The following is a 19,059-nucleotide window of genomic DNA, read 5'->3' on the forward strand; positions in this document are numbered from 1 at the left end:
TTGGGGAACAGAGCATACGCACTAAAGGCTACAATATCTGCAACAACATGAAGCAGATGTTTCCATGGGACTCTGAAGTAATTTTGATGCTTACAGTAAGACAAGTAAAATATTTTCAGTGAGAATATGAAAACCTTTCCCAAACATAAAAGCTGACAGCTGGTGATATTGAAGTTTGATCTATACGCACAAAGATAAAGATCGTTGCATCTGCAGGTTGCTAAAGAACAAATTAAATGGGAGGATAGTTGTGAAATCTTCTGGAAGTAGTGAAAAGCCTTCTTCCTTTCTGGCTACACAGTATCCTCACAGACAATGACTTGCCTTTCCAAGTCTTCCCTTTGCAGCTGGACTCAGGGTCACATTTTTCAGCTGCCTAACCTGACAAAAGTCTCCTGCACAGCTTCTGTGGGGGTCGCTCTGAAAAAATAATGCCTATTTATTTCCATGGAAACCACAGCAGATACAAAGAGCACAAGAACACTATTTGGTAGAGCAAATTCTCAACTACAAAACTCTATTTTTTAACATTGTCACTACCATTAACTGATTCGTACAGATGAGCTGATTGAGACACTCTTCATTCTGTGGCATGATGGCTGTGCCACCCAGAATGACATCACAGTGTAAGTTCTTCAAGCTATTAAGGAAATCAACACAATCTAGTCTTAGGGAATGATAAAAAAAGATCATGGAAGTGGCTGTTTTCCTATAGCTTACAGGACCTGCTACATTTTTTCCAAGTATCGTAAGTGTTGGGAAGAAGTGAATTCCAGCAGACTCCCACCACTCTGTTACTAAAGAAATGAGTGGAGTACTATCTTTGTGACAGCATATAAACTGTAATGAAGTGATTTCTTATCTTATGCCTGCTGAAGCTGGAAGGACTTGTGAGAGACATTTGATTTGCACCTGGCTTTGGCAAAGGAAATATCACAAAGTTTCCAAATCACTATCATCAAAACAGAGCTAATGTGCTGCTTAATACCACATTGTTCAATGAGTCAATATTCGTGACTATTTTAAATAAGCAAGTTTGTCCAGACTAGAAACACTGGGCTTATCTGTTTGCTGTAGCACCATCCTAACACTACCTGAGATTCCTTTTTTCCTCTTGTAAAGTTTATGCTGAGTAAAACAGTTCTTGTCAGAAACAGGTTATTTATATCATTATAAAACATGTAAGTCTATGCTAGAACATACACTAGTACAGTCTGTTAAAACAAACAAACAGAAACTACTCAAACACTCCCATTTCAGAGCCAAGCTACTGTAATTTTCAAGATGCCTTATGCTGTGGTATTTCACAGACAAATTTCCATTCTGTGCTTTATAGCAAAAACAACTTTCAATTCACAGGATCTCCTCAGGTCAGTTTCCTTAGGAACAATTTCCTTACTAAGAAAGTAAAGTAATGATGATAAACGCCATCACCAGCACACACCTTTGTCTCTAAACAGACATAAAAATGTAGCACATCAGCCCATCTGCTGAAATTCTCTGACCCAGACTGTTCAATATAATATGCATAGTTTTCATTTTTTATTTCAAGTCAAACTTAGAACCTGCAAAACTGAACACGGTTGACATTTTTTACCACATTGCTGTAACTAATATCGAAGTTTTCATTTACAGCACAAGCATTCAGATATATTTAAAGAAAAATGCAAAATATCACACAGAGGATCTGGAAACATCTTGCCAAAATAGGGCAGAGTGGTTTAAGTTGTACAGAGCAGTCAGCAGTGCAAATCTTCTGAGCTATGTTACCAAAAACCTCCCCATGCTTACCAGTGGTGGCCCTCCCAGGAATATAGTTCCCTGTTTGCCAACAATAATGCTTTCATCAGCCATTGCAGGCACGTATGCTCCTCCTGCTGTACAGGATCCCATCACTACTGCTATCTATTAGGAAAACAAAAAGCATGAGTTAATAACTGCTCAATCCTTAAACCACTAAATGTGCACAATATGTAACTACTATTACATCTTGTACTGATCTTAATGCAGGCCGCTGGACAACACTGTAAGATTACTTTTGCTTGACAGGACAAACACAATATCTCAGCTTTCATTCAAGAACAAAAAACAAGAGGGCATCTCTCCAGTTTTCAGCAGTCCTCAACACTCCACCTTTAGACCTCCCTGCATGAAAATTCATATATGATGTCCTGCAAGGTACATATATGAAATATTTGAAGAGGCTTACATTCTACCAAGGAATCTGTCCCACTGAACTGTGTCTGGGTGAAATCTGGAAACTGCACCTGGTATTCACACTAAAGTCAGGGAATCTGTTGCTTATCAGTATAATTTCCACACTGTTAGCAGTCTTTGAAGATGAATCCTCTCATCTACTACTATGTAACTTCAGCTTTTCAATGCATCAGTGCTGATAATCAGATGCCACAGTGGTTCTGCTCCTTCAGGGTGTGTTGTTTAACTCATTATTTGCTTTAACACTAATAACATTTGCTTATCTCTTATGCGTAATTTTCAGATCAGACAGTACCCACCTTCCACTGTTAGTATTCTGGTGACATTTAAAAAGGAAAACTGACTTGATCTCATACATAATAAACACTGCAGCAGCAAACAATCCTGAAAGTTACTCTTAACTTTCTGAAGTTCTCCTTCAAATGAGTTCCTCCAAAAAATCAAAGACATTTTTCAAGACAGCTTGTATTGCAGAAAAGAAAGAGAAATGCTCATAATGAAAAGACATTAGTAAAATAATTCTCTAATGGAATGCTTTCTTCCACAACCACAAAAAATAAAATAAAATAAAATAAAATAAAATAAAATAAAATAAAATAAAATAAAATAAAATAAAATAAAATAAAATAAAATAAAATAAAATAAAATAAAATAAAATAAAATAAAATAAAATAAAATTTAAATCACAAAATATTGTCTTGTGGTAATACTGTTTGGATATGTTTCTGAAATAACACCAAGCAGTGTTCAGTGTTAAAATGGTAACTTAATGTTTGCTATTAAAACGCCACACAGAAATAAAATGTCCAAGTCACATTACCTTCTGCTAATGCAGAAGGAGATTAAACTCATTAACCTGTACTCAAAACACCTTCAGGAAATAGTTTTCGGTTCCTTACACTATAATCAGAGCCACATAATTAATATGCAACTGCACATTTAATAAGTATCTCCAGGTTGATACAAACATAATTTCTAGAAATGGGAGTAATTTGGGGAAATTTCATCTGATTTGTTATCCAAGGTTAGTAGTTTTTTCCTCCTCTCAGGATTTTGTTCTCTCATGCTCACTCTGAAAAACATAGGCACATTTAAAATTTAATTCAGGTCTTGTTTTCTCTAATGCATGTATTGGTTTATCCACATACTGCAAAATTAAAATCAACCTGTTGAAGAGCACAGACTCATATTTTCCAGCCAATGCTATTTTCTGACTTCATTCTCAGAATTAATGCACTGAAAATTACCTAAAAAAGCAATAAAAATCATCAGCTCAGCTTTCTCGTTGTATCCATGCCACATGAGTATGAGAGAGCATACGAAGTGGCTAATGCGAAGCTAATCACTGCGTTCTGATTCACAGCTATACAGACATCAGAGCAATTTAAAGCTGCAGTAGGAGTATAATAAATTAGTCACAGGTAAAAGTGGAGGGAGAAATTAAAAGCAGCACAGGCACCTGGGAAAAGAAATAAGCAAAAAAAAAAAAAAGCTATTACTGTATGGTCAAAATTGAGAAGGGCTGATGAGTGAACTAATAAAACAGACAGAGCAACAGCTGATAAAAACTATTTCCAAACTTCTTGTTTGAAGAATTAATGTGAGTGGGAATCACAAGCAGTGCTATTTCCTAATTAATACTACTTCCTAACGATGAATCCTCTCAGACAGGGAAGATGATTCTAGCTACCACAGCCTGTTAGCACAGAATCAATAGCTGATTTACAAAGGTTAATAGTGCTCTTCTGAAATGAAAGAAATGAAAGAAACAACCCTTAAACAAATGACATTCATTACATATTTTAAATGAAGGAATAACTTCAAGAACAACTTTTTCATCCCCAGCCCTCTTTAAACATTTTAAGAGAGTAAAATTTCCATTAGTGTCATTTCAAGAGAATTACTTTTATCCACATCATACCAAACAGTAAGTGCATTATTACAAGGCAAACCCCTTGAGCACTTAATTTTGATTAGGGTCACTGCAGGTCTACAGCGCTAGTCTAATGAAGCACTACAAAGACACATTCAGGACTCTGCAAATGCATGAATGTTGTTTCCAGGTATATCTAAAAACAGCAGCACGACATAAGAGACAGGACTTTCGAGCAAGGCCCTGCATAACCTCAGTAATTTCAGCCTTACTAATTGGGTTTACATATTCATCTTCAACATAAGATCTAAAAACCACCACTAAGATACCAGATAATGATTGGAGCCCCTAGCAAAAAAATGTTTATTGAAACTTAAAATCTTTTAGTACAACAGCCATGTGACTGTCTCCTTCAACAATAAAGTCCTTTGTTCCCTTCATTTCAGAAAGTATCCAACAAAACCTGACAATAGATTTAGAGAAAATAAACAGGGATCATCAGAAGTATGACAAACACATATCAGGAACTGCTAAGCAAACTTGAATTGTTCAGCCTGCAAAGGGGGTAAATGACAGAGATGTGCAAGCATGTGAAGAGGCTGGGAGCTGACTGACTAAACAGTGACCACAGAAAGGAACTGGTTTGCTTTGCTGTACATCAGGATAGTAAGTTCCTGTGTTTGGAGGTGGTTATCTTCAAAGACCATGGATACCTCTGCCTAGTGACCTTCCACAGGTTCCAGCTGACAGCTCCCTTTGCAAGCCAAAGTCTGATCTGCTGAAGTCCTGGGTCCTAATCCTTCTACTTACCTTCTTCATTTACATCCAGATCTTACTCTCTGCACCTCATTTTCCCTGCAGCCAAGGCTGCCATCAGCACTTACATCCTCAAAAAGCTCTGCACTCTTCATGAGTAACAGACCCACTACAGCACCTCTCCTAGTTGGCCACCTGCATCAGAAAAATTGCCCTCAACACATTCCTGAAATATCCATGACACAAAACCATTTCTAAATCCAGGAACTGTGACTAAAAGTCACAATGCTTCTATGCATCATTAATACATTAGAAAATGACTTCAATGTCAGAGCAGCTTTATCATACAGTGATCCACATATAAAATGGGTATAAAAATATACACATACCACTCTTAGCAAAAAGTACATCTCATTTACTAGCCATCATCAAAAAGGTCCTCACCCTTACAGCAATGATGCAGAATAATCAACTGTTTCAAGAGATTTTCTACTGCTTCCTTACACAAACCTACTTACCATACTGTCAAGTTCTCCTTTCTCCCACTCCAAGATAGGAGCAGGTAGGTCACGCAGTCAACATTAAGGCCAAGAAGAAGGCAGTCTTTTCAAAATGATGACTTTTTGTGGATAGTTAATGTGTTTACAGTGCCTCTAATCCCCAGTCTGGGCCATCAGGTCAGCACAGCTCTGTGCTGTCTAAAATAAAGCTCTGATATAAACCCTGAAATCTGACAAAAGCTGCAAGTATAAAAGCTAATTAATACACTTCAGCCTCAAGTCAGAGCAAATTACCTGTGGAATTCCTTGCGAAGACATGATTGCTTGATTATAGAAAATACGACCAAAATGATCTCGATCTGGAAATACTTCTGCTTGCCGAGGTAAATTCGCTCCTCCAGAATCAACTACAGTGAATGAAAACACATTATTACATCTCTCAACAGTGTTATATACTGAAGTTAGTAGTAAAACATCTGCAGATTAGTTAAAATAGGTACCACATGCTAATGCTGCATGTATTGCCACGAATCTAGGTATGTTATGATACCCTTTTTGAAAATGAAACACTAGCAACATCACACGACTAAGCAACCAACATCCACTCTCCCCTCCAGCAAAAAAAACCAACCCAGATGTGCTAAGAGATGCAATCCAAATTCCTTACATAATCTTATAGATTCATCTTAATGCAAAACATTTAAACTAAGAACACTTTCACTGTACATCTTAAAATCTTCTTTTCTATTGCAATTTTGTCACAAGTTCCAAAGAAGAAACTACCACTGAAAGCCCTTGAAATACATAACACACAGATTATCCAGACATACTGAAGACCTTTTATTGTCTTCAGAAGTTTCATTCATATACGCCCTTGACTCATGATGTGCTTTCCAAATTACAGGTCGCTGACTTCAGCTATCATTCCATTCCAGAAACATGAAAACACATGAAAAAACTCTAAGGAACAGAAGATGAGAAAGAAATGCACATGAATGCCAAGCATCTCAAACCACTCTGGCTTCCACCAAGTTCTCTTTCTGAGCAACAGTCTACATGTACATTCTCATGCAGCACAACTGTAGCCAGTAATCTCCTACATTCAGCTTTACTGTGATGCAGAGCTTTGATTCATTATTCCGCTCTTATAGAACTACTCTGAAATGCAACATCAACTCTGGCAATGACACAAACTCTAACCCGGTCACTACTGCCAGTGTAGTACAGTAGGCCACACCTGAACACAAAAATGGCCAAACCAGTGACTCTCAGTGAAAAATGGCACCCAGTGTCCACATCAGGCAATCAACATCTACAAGGGGACCGCTGACGGAAACAGAAAACCAAATGGCATGGAAATAACATGTTCAAAGTGCTGGCTGAATACAGAGCACTCCCTCTTGATCTCATAATTGAAATGAACTGACACAAACCCAGGTACGAAAACTGAAAACACTCAAATCTGGTGAGCTCCTTGACAGGCAGAATGCATACAGTGACTATACAGCTCAAAGTTGGAATACAAAAGCTGACTTCACAGAATCACAGAATGGACTGTGTTGGAAGGGACCTTTAAGAGTATCTGGTTCCAAGCTCCTGCAAGGAGTTGCTGTGGCCAAAGTGAAGAACCTTGTAACTGGTCTTAGTGAAGCTCACACAACTGGCCTCAGCCCAGTTATCCAGTCTATCCAGATCCTTCTGCAGGACCTCCCTGCCCTCAGGCAGACAGACACTTCCTCTCAGCTTGGTGTCATCTGCAAACTTGCTTAAGGCTACACTCAATCCCACTGTCCATGTCACCTACAAAGATGTTAAACAGCGCTGGTCTCAGTACCGATCCCCGAGGAACACCACTCATCACTGACCTCCACTTGGTCACTGAGCTCTTTGTGTAGCCATCCAACCAATTCCTTAATTCACTGTGAGGTCCATTACTCAAATCCATTTTTCTCCAACTTGGCAAACAGGATGTTGTGCAGAACAATGTCAAATACTTCGCACAAGTCTAGGTGGACAACATCAGTTGCTCTTCCTTTATCAACTGACACTGTAACTGCACCATAAAAGATCACCAAGTTTGTCAGGCATGACTTGCTCTTGGTAAAGCTGTGCTGGTTACTACCAATAACTTCATCTTTATTTTCCATGTGCCTTATTTGGCCCTTCAGGAGGATCTGCTCCATGACCTTGTGAGGCACAGAGGTGAGACTGACTGGCCAGTAGTTCCTGGATCTTCTTTTTTTTCCCTTCTTGAAATGGAGGTTATGTTTCCCCTTTTCCAGTCAGTGGTAACTTCAGCAGACTGCCACAGACTTACAAGTATGATGGAAAATGGTTCAGCAACTTCATCTTCCAGTTCCCTCAGAACTCCTGGACTGATCTGGTCAGGTCCCGTGGACTTGTGCACTCTGAGGTTCTTTATATGTTCTTGAACCTCATCTTCAGTTAAAGCAGGCAGATCTTCCTTATCCAAGGTCTTACAATTGCTTTCTGCAGGTTGGGCGGTATGGCTAAAGCCTTCACTGGAGAAGACTGAGGCAAAGAAATCATTGAGCATCTCAGTTTTCTCTGTATCCCTTGTGACCAGGCCTCCAGTTTCTTTCTGGAGAGGGCCCACACCCTCCCTGGTCTTCCTTTTATCACTGATACATCTGTAGATTTTCTTCTTGCTCCCCTTAATATCCCTCACTAAAATTAATTCTAACCAGCTTTTAACTTTCCTAACATGATTCCTGTCTGCTCAGGCAGCTTCTTTGTAGTCCTCCCAGGTAACCTTCTTCCACTCCCAATAGACTGTGCTTTTGCACCTAAGTCCAGGAGCTCCTTGTTGATTCACGAAGGCCTCCTGGCATCCTTGCCTGCCTTCCTTTTCTTTGGATGCATTGCTTTTGGCCTTGAGGAGATGGTCCTTGGATGCTGACCAGCTTTCTTGGACTCCTCTTCCTTCCAGGGCACTACCCCATGTCACCCCAGCAGGCAGTTCCCTGACAAGGGAAAAGTCTGCACTCCCGAAGTCCTGAGCAGCAAGCTTGCAGTGCACCCTCTCTGACATCCTGAGGATTTGAACTCCATGATTTCATGGTCCCTGCAGCCAAGGCTGCCCTTGAGCTTCATATTACTCAGCAGCCCCTTCTTGTTGGTGAGGACAAGGTTCAGTGTAGCCCCTTTTCTTGTGTGCTCCCGTACCACTTGGAAGAGGAAGCTACTATCAACATATTCCAGGAACCTTTTTGATCACTCGCACCCTGCTGAATTTTCCTTCCAACATATATCTGTTCCCAACACATTTTTCAAAGGTAAACCTATGTCCATAGTCCCTTATTCCATTAGACCTCAAAATGGCAGCAGGACACAGTTTTGTCCACTAATACATTCACTAAAAGGTAAGAGCTGCCTGGAGATATAGAAGTTGCTAGTAAGTCGGACTGAAAAAGAAATCATGGTTGTTTTGCAAACAGCAAGGCTAAATTTCATACAGCTTTCATGAACAACAACCTCAAGTGGTAATTACAGCCCTCCTCTTTACTTGAAAACACCTTCCACCAACAATCCTACTAAGCCTACATGCTGTCACCCTGTCCACTCCACCAATACTTTCAGTAACACGGCATTATGGACATGCATCTGGATAAACGTAACTGAAAATACAGACCTGGTTAGTCAAATCTGGAGACTCACCAGTCTCAGTAATACTTTTTAAAAGAATCAGCATTTTACCTAGAGATCATGTGATGCCCTTGACAAGGATCACTTGCTGTTTCCGCAACATGACTTACCCAGATATATGCAAGGCAGATGGTTTTGCATTGCAATTTCTTGAGCACGCAAGTGTTTTTTAACAGTGATGGGATAGTAGGTACCACCTTTGACAGTTGCATCATTGGCGACAATCAAACATTCCACCCTAAAAACAGAACAAGTTTATGAGAGATGAATGTATCTGTAGTAAATAAATACATTTGTTGCTTAAAAGCTGCAGCCTGACCAAGACACATGAAACCTCTGGGATGCTCAAGGGAGCAGCCCTCCTCACCCGCATTCCCTTCCAATGCACATGGTAACAGCAGTCTCAGCACTACGACACTCTGCTTCACAGTTCCTTAACTCCCCAAAGGAATGCTGTCTAATGTCATATTCATTTTCAACAATAGTTTCCGTGGTACTTCTAGTGAGCAAAACTAATTCTCAGCCTAGAATACAGTCCTGTCTTTTGCAGATTGCTTTACTGATTCACTAATCTCTCTATTTCACCAGACAACAGAAAGTCTACATGTGTCTAATGGGCAGAACAATATCTGAAAATAAGCCAATTCCTTTTAGATCAGACTGAATGAATTAAGATGCTAACTTTGCTGAAATGAAATACTTAAAAAAGCTACTCGCTTAATACTGGAAACTAAAGAAAACTATACCTCCTTCCTTTTCTTAACACCAGTAATGTAGATCACTTCTATCTCTTACCCAGATACTCGTCCAATGCCTGTGATAATACCTCCTGCTGGAACCTCTTCATTACCATACAACTGGTAGCCTGCAAACTGGGAGAACTCCAAGAACGGAGACCTAATAATGACAAATACCATAACAGGACTTTAAAGGTCAATCAGTCTGATAATTAACTGCCAGTGAATCTCACTTGTAAGATACAGTTTTTTGAGATGTGATTAAAAAGACCCAACAGATTAGCATTTCAAATAATACATCTGTAAAATTCCAAATGGTGATAGAAACTAATGAGAAAATAAGGCTCCTAGAACATTACCTGTGAAAGAGAACTTGATGTGTTTTTCAAAAGAGAAAGTACTTACCCTGGATCAATAAGTCTGTCAATTCTCTCTCTGGGTAACAACTTTCCCCTTGATGTGTGAAGCTTACGAGCTTTTTCTCCACCTCCTGTGATAGAAGAGCCATTTGTTAGGCTTACTGAGAACACAGACAGATAAATCACTGGTTATATTAAAATTCAGAATGGAAGTATTAAAGAGTTCCCAGTTTTTTATGTATGGACTTTAATAATGTATTTAATAAATAACATTTTTCACTTTAAACAGATTTAAGATATCAAAACAAACGCTTGCCTTTCGGAATCTATTCTTCCTTCTGTTTTTTACAGCTAGTCTTGAGGCAAAGACACTAATAAATAGTTGTCTGAAGCTTTCCCTCACTGCTTGGCAATGAACAGAACGAAAACACGAATTCACAGAGGAAAGGACAGCAGAAAGCTTCTCTGAATGAGTTCAAAATAGCTATGCCAAATCCAACCTTCAAAGACCCAATACAATGAGGATTCATCTCCTTAGGTTACTTCAAAACTGTAAGCAACAGATTTCAGAAACACAGCATTTAATATCAAAGTTTACTTATCTTTGCTTCATTTCAACCTTTTACCTGAGGCCACTCTAAATCATATATTTTGCTCTCCAGAGCTTTGTGTCATTCAATGCTTGAGACATTGCAGTTTCACATCAGTTGACACATCTCAGCCCCTTTATAGCAACTGCTTATCCAAGCAGTGTATTGATGTAGACAGACCATTGATCTACCCTGTCAATCTAAAATCGTCTCCCCCTGTCCAAAGTAAAGGAGTTACTTTTTTGCTAACATTTCTCCAGACACTTCTACATTTGACAGCTAAGCATTGCTGCAACAGAGCTGTTAAGCCTACCTGTCAGGCCTTCCTTGTTACCACCTTCCTTAACCACCTTGATGCCGTGCTTTAACCTGGCAGACAGCTAAGCACCACACGGTTGTTTGCTCACTCCCCCAATCCGAGTGGGACAGGGGAGAGAATTGGGGGGAGAAAGAAAGATGGAACTTGTGTGTGGAGATAAAACTATTCACAAAGACAGAAAAAAGGAAAAGGATAATAGCTATGACTGTATATATTTATCAATGTATGTAACAAGTGGTGCTCAAGCAATTGCTTGTCACCTCCTGACTGATGTCCAACTTCTCTGCCCATCCCTGCTCTCCTCATGCTAATCATAAATGCTTGTCCTGCACGCCCCAGAGCCCTTCTATTAGTTTCTCTTCCAGAACTGAGAAGTTCAATCAATACTATAGTAAGCCCCACACTGTAACAGCCTCCCCAATGATGAAACAAACCAGAGGTCATTTAACTTGACGGCTCCTCTTCAGCATAATTTCTGCAGTGATGTCCATTAGATTTTAGCGTGACTGCAGACAGACTATGACTGTCTTCTTTTGCTTGTCAACAGAAATCTACTTGTTGTTACTTATTACAGCCTGTAAATTTTTGGGGGGCAGGGATCCTCTTCCTGTTGCTTGGGATTACAAGGTAGACTGTAAGGGTCTACCTTGGGTAAGACCTACCCAACAGAGCAACAAGGAATGAAACATGCATTAAAGAGACCTCTGGCAAGAGCTCATTCTCCAAAAGACAGCTCTTAGAAAGAATAAGAGTTTGCAACTATCCCTCAAAACCCTTCAGTGTAGGAAACCAACTCTCCTCATACACCTGTAAGACGTGTCAAGCAATCCTTCTCAGGATACATATTTTAACATCCTGGCAGAGCATATCAAGGCTTTAGTCTTGCTATCATATGATATGCAAGAGCAGGAAAGGCACAGCAGTGAAGAAGGTCATGATCATTAACTCATAAGCCACATGAAGAACTACTGAACAGTCTCTACACTCACACAAGACAGGGAACTTATGGAATTCAGCACATCATGATGAAATCCTAGCATTTTCTTACACAGCAAGTAAGAAAAAACAGAAAGCTCATGAACTGTGCTCTTCTAAAACTGTAAAAGAGATTGCATTACATAAGAGACAGTTTACTACTACAATGAACACTAGAAGGGGAGAGCTAAGCTGCGTGCCTTGAACATCTTTAAACTTCTTACATTTTCTTGTCTACAGTCAACTGGAATTAATTCAGGTTGTCTAAGCAGTTAAGGCTCTGAGACAGAGGCCAGTACAAATTTGCTTCTGTTTGCCAGCAAAATGAAACCAGGGGTCTTTGTAAATCTCCTTTACAAGTAAAGAGACAAACAGGCAACTTGAACAGAAGCACACTAGTCATACCAAGCTGTTGTAAAAGCAGGCAGGAGGATGAAGCAAAGAAGCAGGTAAAGAGGAAAGTGCAGCAGTAAAAGCCTTTTGTTAATAGTCTTATTCATTGTTAATAAACTGCCATTACATTTATTAAAGAAACACACTGATATTCTAAAATTCGAGCTCATAAAATATTAAACAACTGTAAATACCTAGTTTTCATTATTTACTTTGTTTACTTTCTGCCTCACTAGGAATTAAATTAATCTTTTGATTATATCAAAATGCTTTAATTTATTTCATTTTCCCAGTAATTTATTTGCAGCATTAGGATAGACCTAATCCATCTGACAAACAAATGCATTAACTAAATACTGTGATAAAATAGAGTACCAATGTTATGGACTTTTTTCTTATTTAAGGTCAGTTGCTTTTTTTTCCTATTTTTTTTTTTTAAATCAACTTAATTTTCAACCAGGCTAACTTGGATAAAAGCTTTATGGTTTTCAGATGATGAAAGTAGATTTAAACTGATGACACAAATTTCTGTGAGACTGTGATGATCCACCTAGCATGTTGTACCTGAATGATCAGTAAACATACAACTAAGGGGAAAAACACTTAAAAAAAAAAAAGGAAAAGCACTCTATTTGAGGAATAGTTTTAAAAGCCTTCTAAAATCTGGACTAACACACTTACCTAATCTGATTTTTTCTGCTTGTTCTTGGAGTTGAGTTACCAGGGCTTTCATTCGTTCATAGTTTTCCTAAAAGGGGAAACAAATGTCTCAAGTTTAAACAAAGGTGACAGAATGATGCTTTAATAAAGAAACACAGAAAATAGCATGCAACAGTAATTTCTCTCCAAGTTTTCTTTTTACCTTATTAAATACTTGCTCCGTGTTGTCTTTAAAGAAATACCGTTTCAACCTGTATGTGGGCTTCCTTATGTCATCCCAAAGCACTGAGTACACAAGCTTCACAATAACTATGGTTATGTTTGAACTGTAACAGCCCAGCTCTAAGCTGAATGAACCAGCACCAAAATTAGTCGTTACATAGTTCAAACTTTATTTTTCAGGTTTTGTTAACTTACCGCTATGCATTTTGTTTGCCTTTCACAAATAGAACTTTGCAAAATAAATCATGGGTACTCAAATGAAGTGCTGCTGTGCCTCCTGTGCTGGAAGATTAATGACCTGGAGTGAATTAGCTTGGTAAAAATGTCTGTATTCTCACTACCGATGCTCCTTTTAGAATAACAAAGGCTCTTGTAGCTTTGGGTGTGAGTTATCCAGCAGTCAGCTCACCACTGCTGTCATTACAGTCGTTTTTACCACTTCTTCAGGATTAAAAGGCATTAGTCAACCTTAATTCAGCTTTTCAGAAATGTTAGGAACTATGTAGCTTCTCTGCAAAGTATAACTGCAACATGCATTGCAAGATGCATTAACTGCAGCGTGAGAAAAATCAGTCCTGTCTAATTCTCATTTAGGAGATATGAAAGCCTAATCTAACAGTAAAAGAAAAACAAAACAAAAAACCTGGAGGTTTAATATTCAAAAGGTGAACACATAGGATTAGGGTCACACTAGGAAGTAGCATGTGCCTGTTCCCAACCTGTTTCCTCTAAGCACACTCAGCTTCTTCACACACTGTAGTGATTAAATATTCACCTTGAAATAGGAAATAGGAATTAAGAGGGGCACAGCAATCACAGTCTTGCTTATCTGATTCTGGATTAACAACTTCTGTAGCTATTTTATCTACTCTCCCGCAGGAAAATTCATGGAAGGATTTCTTATGCCGTCAGTAAAAATACTGTGCTTCAATATTGGAGTTAATTTCTGACCTTACCTTTCATGTCTTTAACAGTAACATGACACCTCCTCATATTACAAAGGAAAAGCAATGATGCATGTAGGTTTTGAACACAGGCAGAAATGGCTCCATGCAGGATTGAACCTATTAGTTCCGCTGCATCTTTGTGGCCCCTTAATTAATTAATGCCCAGAACTCAAGCAAATGGACACACTTTCCTCCTGTAAACCTGCCTCTGCACCAGTCGGGTCTATAAAAGTCTGCTCTTAGTGCGAGGGCTCCTAGGAACTCAAAGCAGGACCAAGAAGTGGAAGTTACAGACTGATGCTGAGATCCTAATGAGCGCAGTGAATTACTGCTGCCCAACCAAAGCAGCCGTAAGAGCCAATCCTTAGAGCACAGTGCACATGATGAAGGACAACCTGTCTGGCTGTCCTGACATCCAGAAGGGCCAACAGCAAACAGACTGCCAGACCTTCATCACACACTGCCTCGCACTCTCGTGTTTGCACTGTTACTCCCTGCACGTGATTCTTGTCTCCGACTGCTGAACACCTCACAGCCCTTCGTGCCTGTAAATGCGCTCCCACCGCACACAGGTGGGCTCGTGGAACAGAGCCACCTTCCCTGTCTTGAGTCTCATTGCAAACTGCTGCCCAAATACGCGGAAGCTAAAAATGGAAGTCAAAATAAAGTGTTCTACAGAGTTTCCCAGCCTGGGATTCTGAGATTTAAAGGTCCTCACACCAACACAAATCCACCGACAGCTTAGCAAAGTAAATGCATTTATTAAGCTGCTGCTTTTTTGCTTGTTTGTTCGCAGATGCAAACACATGCGCACGTATGACATGTTATTATACACGTTTAAATATGTGTACCTAAACACACCCATATAATCAACCGTGGCACATATATATATGCATACAGGTGTCCCAGAGCAGTTTCTGTAACCCGAAGCTCTGTCCCAAAGCTTGTTTTCTGCAAAACCCCATTCGGCTGTAACACAACTTTCACCCTCCGGGTGAAGATGCTGATAAAGCCCCATCACTAGAAGGCGATTTACCCCACTGTCGCCGTGGTAAGAACGCTGTAACCCCGCTCGCATCTGTTGCCCTTCCTCCTCCCCAATGACAACGCCTTCTGCCGGCACCCCGCAGCCCGGGCACCCCGCGCCACCCCTGCCCTTCTCCTCAGGAAGGGAGCTGCCAACAGCAGGCAGTTCTCTCAGACACCTCAACCCTGCAAGTGAGGTGGCACCGCACAGCGCCGCAGGGTTCACTCGGGGACGCGGAGGAGCAGCGCTCGGGCGCTAAGGCCCGCCCCGAGCCCTCGGGGCCCGCCGGCCGGAGGGGAGCCGGGCCCGCCCGGCCCAGCCTACCTGGTAGAGGGGGGAGCCCGCGTCGGGCCGCGAGCCCACCGCCGCCGCCTCGCCATAGCAGGCGCGGGCCGGGCGGGCGGCACCGGCGCGGAAGAAGATGCGGCAGCGGCCCAGCAGCATGGCGGCCCAGCACTGCCCGGCCGCACGGCACCGCCCGCCGCACCGCCCCGCCGCCGCCACTCCCCACAAGGCAGCCAATGCACGGAGGGGCCGCCCGCCATCGGTCGCGCCCAGAGGAGCCGGGCCGGCACCCGAGGGAGGAAAGGGAGACAGAGCGGGACGGACGCAGGTAATATAAAATACTTTATTTACATCATTTACATGTACAGGACGCGACAACTTCCTTGCAAACAGAAAGCACGGGGGCGATTATACAGCCGGCAGGAGTCCCGTCCAGACCCCGTCGCACAGCCCTGTCTCTATTCAGATTGTTCTGTGAAACAAAGTGCAAACGGTTTTACTGCAGGGAACGAAACGCAGAGCCTCCATTAACAACATAGGTAAGGCACCTTACATCTCAGTAACGAAACAATTGCTTTGTAAGCTGCGATACAAATGCAAGCCAAAGTGCATGCCGTGAAATGCACAATGGTTGTCACCTCGGAAAATACTTACGGCAGTTATTTCATAGCCAAATCCCCAGAAATGTATTCTTAGGCTGTGTCAGTGCAATAGGGATTGAAACATGCCACGCGTGTTCGGAACTAAGTCAACTAAATGAAATATCTACAAGATATACAATGGATACACTCATCTATTTCCTAATGCTTACAGTAAGACAACACACACACATTTCAAGTTACATGTGCCGGGCAGAACAAAAGCTCCCAGATTTCCCAACAGGAACTGGTGGTGGTGGATTACCCCCCACAGCCCCTAAATGCAGGCAGGGCCACCAACCTCCACTTTCATACCAGCCCATGCTGCCCAGGGCCCCATCCAACCTGGCCTTGAACTCCTCCAGGGATGGACGGGGCATCCACAGCCTCTCTGGGCAGCGTGGTTGACAGAGGTCTCCTAATACAACAACCTGCAATAGCAGTAGTTATTCCTGTGTATTTTTCCTTATTGACAGAGTTTTCAATGTCCATTCATAAGTACTGCTAGACATTCTCAAACTTCATGAAATGTTTCAAAATTCAGTACATAACATTTGCAAATAAATTATGACCCAGCCCCAAGGTGAAGACGGGTTTCTGCAGAGCATCATACAATCTCAAATTCCTCTTTCTTAACAATTTCTTTCGCAAAATTAATTGCTGTTATTAATTACCAGGAGAAGTAGTTGGATTACTTACACCTACATGCTCATTTTTGTGCAGTAACATCCAAGAATTACTTGACCTCTCAGTGGCCACCTATAAGAACTCAAAAGAACTTTCCTATTTCAACAAGACAATTCTCCCACAAGGAAACAAGCTAAAACCTAAAGCTGCACCAAAATTTTACGGTGAGTTTCAGCACAAGCAGACCTGAAACATGAGGAAAATGGTTCAAATACAACTGCCTCCAAGTAGCACATCCTTAAAGCAAGCTCACTTTAATAGAATCATAGAATTACTCAGGTTGGAAAAGACCTTGAAGATCATCAAGTCCAACCGCAGCCTAACCAGTAGCCTATCTCTTAAAAAACAACCACAAAACAATACCACAACAACAAACCTCTGCTAAATCATATCCCTGAGTACCACATCCAAGCGGCTCTTAAACACATCCAGGGATGGCGATTCAACCACCTCCTTGGGGAGCCCATTCCAGTACCTAACCACCCTTTCTGTAAAGAAGTTCTTCCTAATATCCAACCTGAACTTGCCCTGGCGCAACTTGAGGCCATTTCCCCTCGTCCTGTCACTTGTCACTAGTGAGAATAGACCTGCCCCACTCTCACTGTAAGAACCTTTCAGGTACTGGAAGACGGCAATAAGGTCTCCCCTCAGCCTCCTCTTCCTCAGACTAAACAGCCCCAGCTTCCTTAGCCTCTCCTCATAGGGCTGATTCTCCAAGCCCTTAACGAGCCTTGCTGCCCTTCTCTGGACCTGCTCCAGTACCTCCATGTCCTTCTTGTGCTGAGGTGCCCAAAACTGGTCTGGATGAAGCAAGGGCTTTATTCCACACCACACGACATGATGCAGAAGGCTGTAAAGATGTGGGCAGGGGCTGCTGCTTGCAGTTGGCAGGGCATCAGTTGGCACGCAGTGAGACCTTGAGTTGCTAGCAGGGCATCAGTCAGCAGGCAGCTGTATTGTTAGCTGGGTGTTGAGCGATAAGTAGTTGCGCTGTAGAGATGTTGATGTTATCGCATGTTTGTCTTCGTTCTCCTTTTCTGTCTTAGTAAACTGTTTTTATCTCAACCCACAACTTCTGTTCTCCTTCATCCCACTTTGTGTGGTGCTGAGCTTCCTGCTGGGTTGAATCGCAACAGAAGGAAACTGGCATTTATACTGAGAAACATTAACTCTTCCTATCACTCCAATGGGACAGTTCCAAAGATTATCATTGTATAAATGAAATGTTATCCAGGTTTTTCCTCTATACATTTTAAAGGAGCTAAAGTCATTGGGCTTTTCAGGCTAGGGTCTTTTAGTTTATGCAAGTCTTCTTCAATACAAAAATACATAATTTGGAGATGCTAATAAAAATACCCGCAGTGCTGAACAGAACTATGTGTTTATGACAGTACTTTCCTTGTTTGCAGCCTGATCTACAGAGATTACTCTGCAAATAAAAGGTTCGTTTTTTCCTCCTAACACACTAATACAGCATACTTCACAAAAAGAAGTAAAGAACTTGTACAATCAGTACCGCAGTCTTCAGCATTAAATCCAAAGGAGCAGCTCGTCACAAGAATAAGCATTTTTTGCATTGCACTTTTCTGGAAGACAATGTGCACTTATTATCAAAATCCAAACAAGTGAAAATTAATCCTGCAGCCACTGTTCTGGTCCAATGACACCAATGGAGTTGTTTAGCTTATGTCAACGTTCTGAAAACATCCATGTAGAAGAAAATGATTCCATCCTTATGGAAGTTACTAACAGTAATTGATGCTAAATTTGGCATAGTTAATATGAAAACAATCAATGTTTTCCTAAAAAATAATAGCTTTTTAGTTAGTTGCACAAAGATCCCACCATTTTTATAAAGCCAGTTCACTATTCTGGGTCATCTACTTCCATGAAGATGTCACTGAAAAAATACTCTGAGATTTTGGTTGGTTCCTCTTCCTTCTCTTGATCTTCAGCACAATGAGGAGGTTTCTCGGATGGTTCATTATGTGGAGCCTAGTAGAAAAAGAAAAGGCTACTATTAACAGAGCGCATTTGCATGCAAGTATAAGCATATGTAGATGCTTGTGCTGCCAATTCAGATACCAAGACTACATTAAAATAATTGGGAATCACTGGAAAAAGGAAAACGAGTAGATTCCTCTCTCATCCTCTGCTGACACCAGGAATATTTCTGCAGCAAAAGCTGATCAAGATTTTGAGATGGAC

The 19,059-nt window shown here is 41.0% G+C and overlaps 2 protein-coding genes across 2 annotated transcripts in view; both read right to left on the reverse strand.

The window, feature by feature from the left end:
• MCCC2 (methylcrotonyl-CoA carboxylase subunit 2) overlaps positions 1-15,712 on the reverse strand; it is a 32,163-nt gene extending 16,451 nt beyond the window's left edge. Inside the window, exons 1-7 of the mRNA XM_072359432.1 lie at positions 15,566-15,712; positions 13,067-13,133; positions 10,155-10,239; positions 9,808-9,909; positions 9,123-9,250; positions 5,641-5,753; positions 1,792-1,905 (exon numbers count right to left, since the gene is read on the reverse strand). Coding sequence (XP_072215533.1) covers positions 1,792-1,905; positions 5,641-5,753; positions 9,123-9,250; positions 9,808-9,909; positions 10,155-10,239; positions 13,067-13,133; positions 15,566-15,685 — 729 coding nt within the window. The 5' untranslated portion in view covers positions 15,686-15,712. The remainder of the gene's footprint in view (positions 1-1,791; positions 1,906-5,640; positions 5,754-9,122; positions 9,251-9,807; positions 9,910-10,154; positions 10,240-13,066; positions 13,134-15,565) is intronic.
• A 141-nt stretch (positions 15,713-15,853) lies between these two features.
• Positions 15,854-19,059, reverse strand: part of LOC140264447 (transcription factor TFIIIB component B'' homolog) — a 48,655-nt gene continuing 45,449 nt past the window's right edge. Inside the window, exon 40 of the mRNA XM_072360237.1 lies at positions 15,854-18,846. Within this exon, the coding sequence (XP_072216338.1) occupies positions 18,718-18,846 (129 nt within the window). The 3' untranslated portion in view covers positions 15,854-18,717. The remainder of the gene's footprint in view (positions 18,847-19,059) is intronic.

Source organism: Excalfactoria chinensis, chromosome Z (assembly GCF_039878825.1).
Source record: "Excalfactoria chinensis isolate bCotChi1 chromosome Z, bCotChi1.hap2, whole genome shotgun sequence".
Classification (NCBI taxonomy): Eukaryota; Metazoa; Chordata; class Aves; order Galliformes; family Phasianidae; genus Excalfactoria; species Excalfactoria chinensis.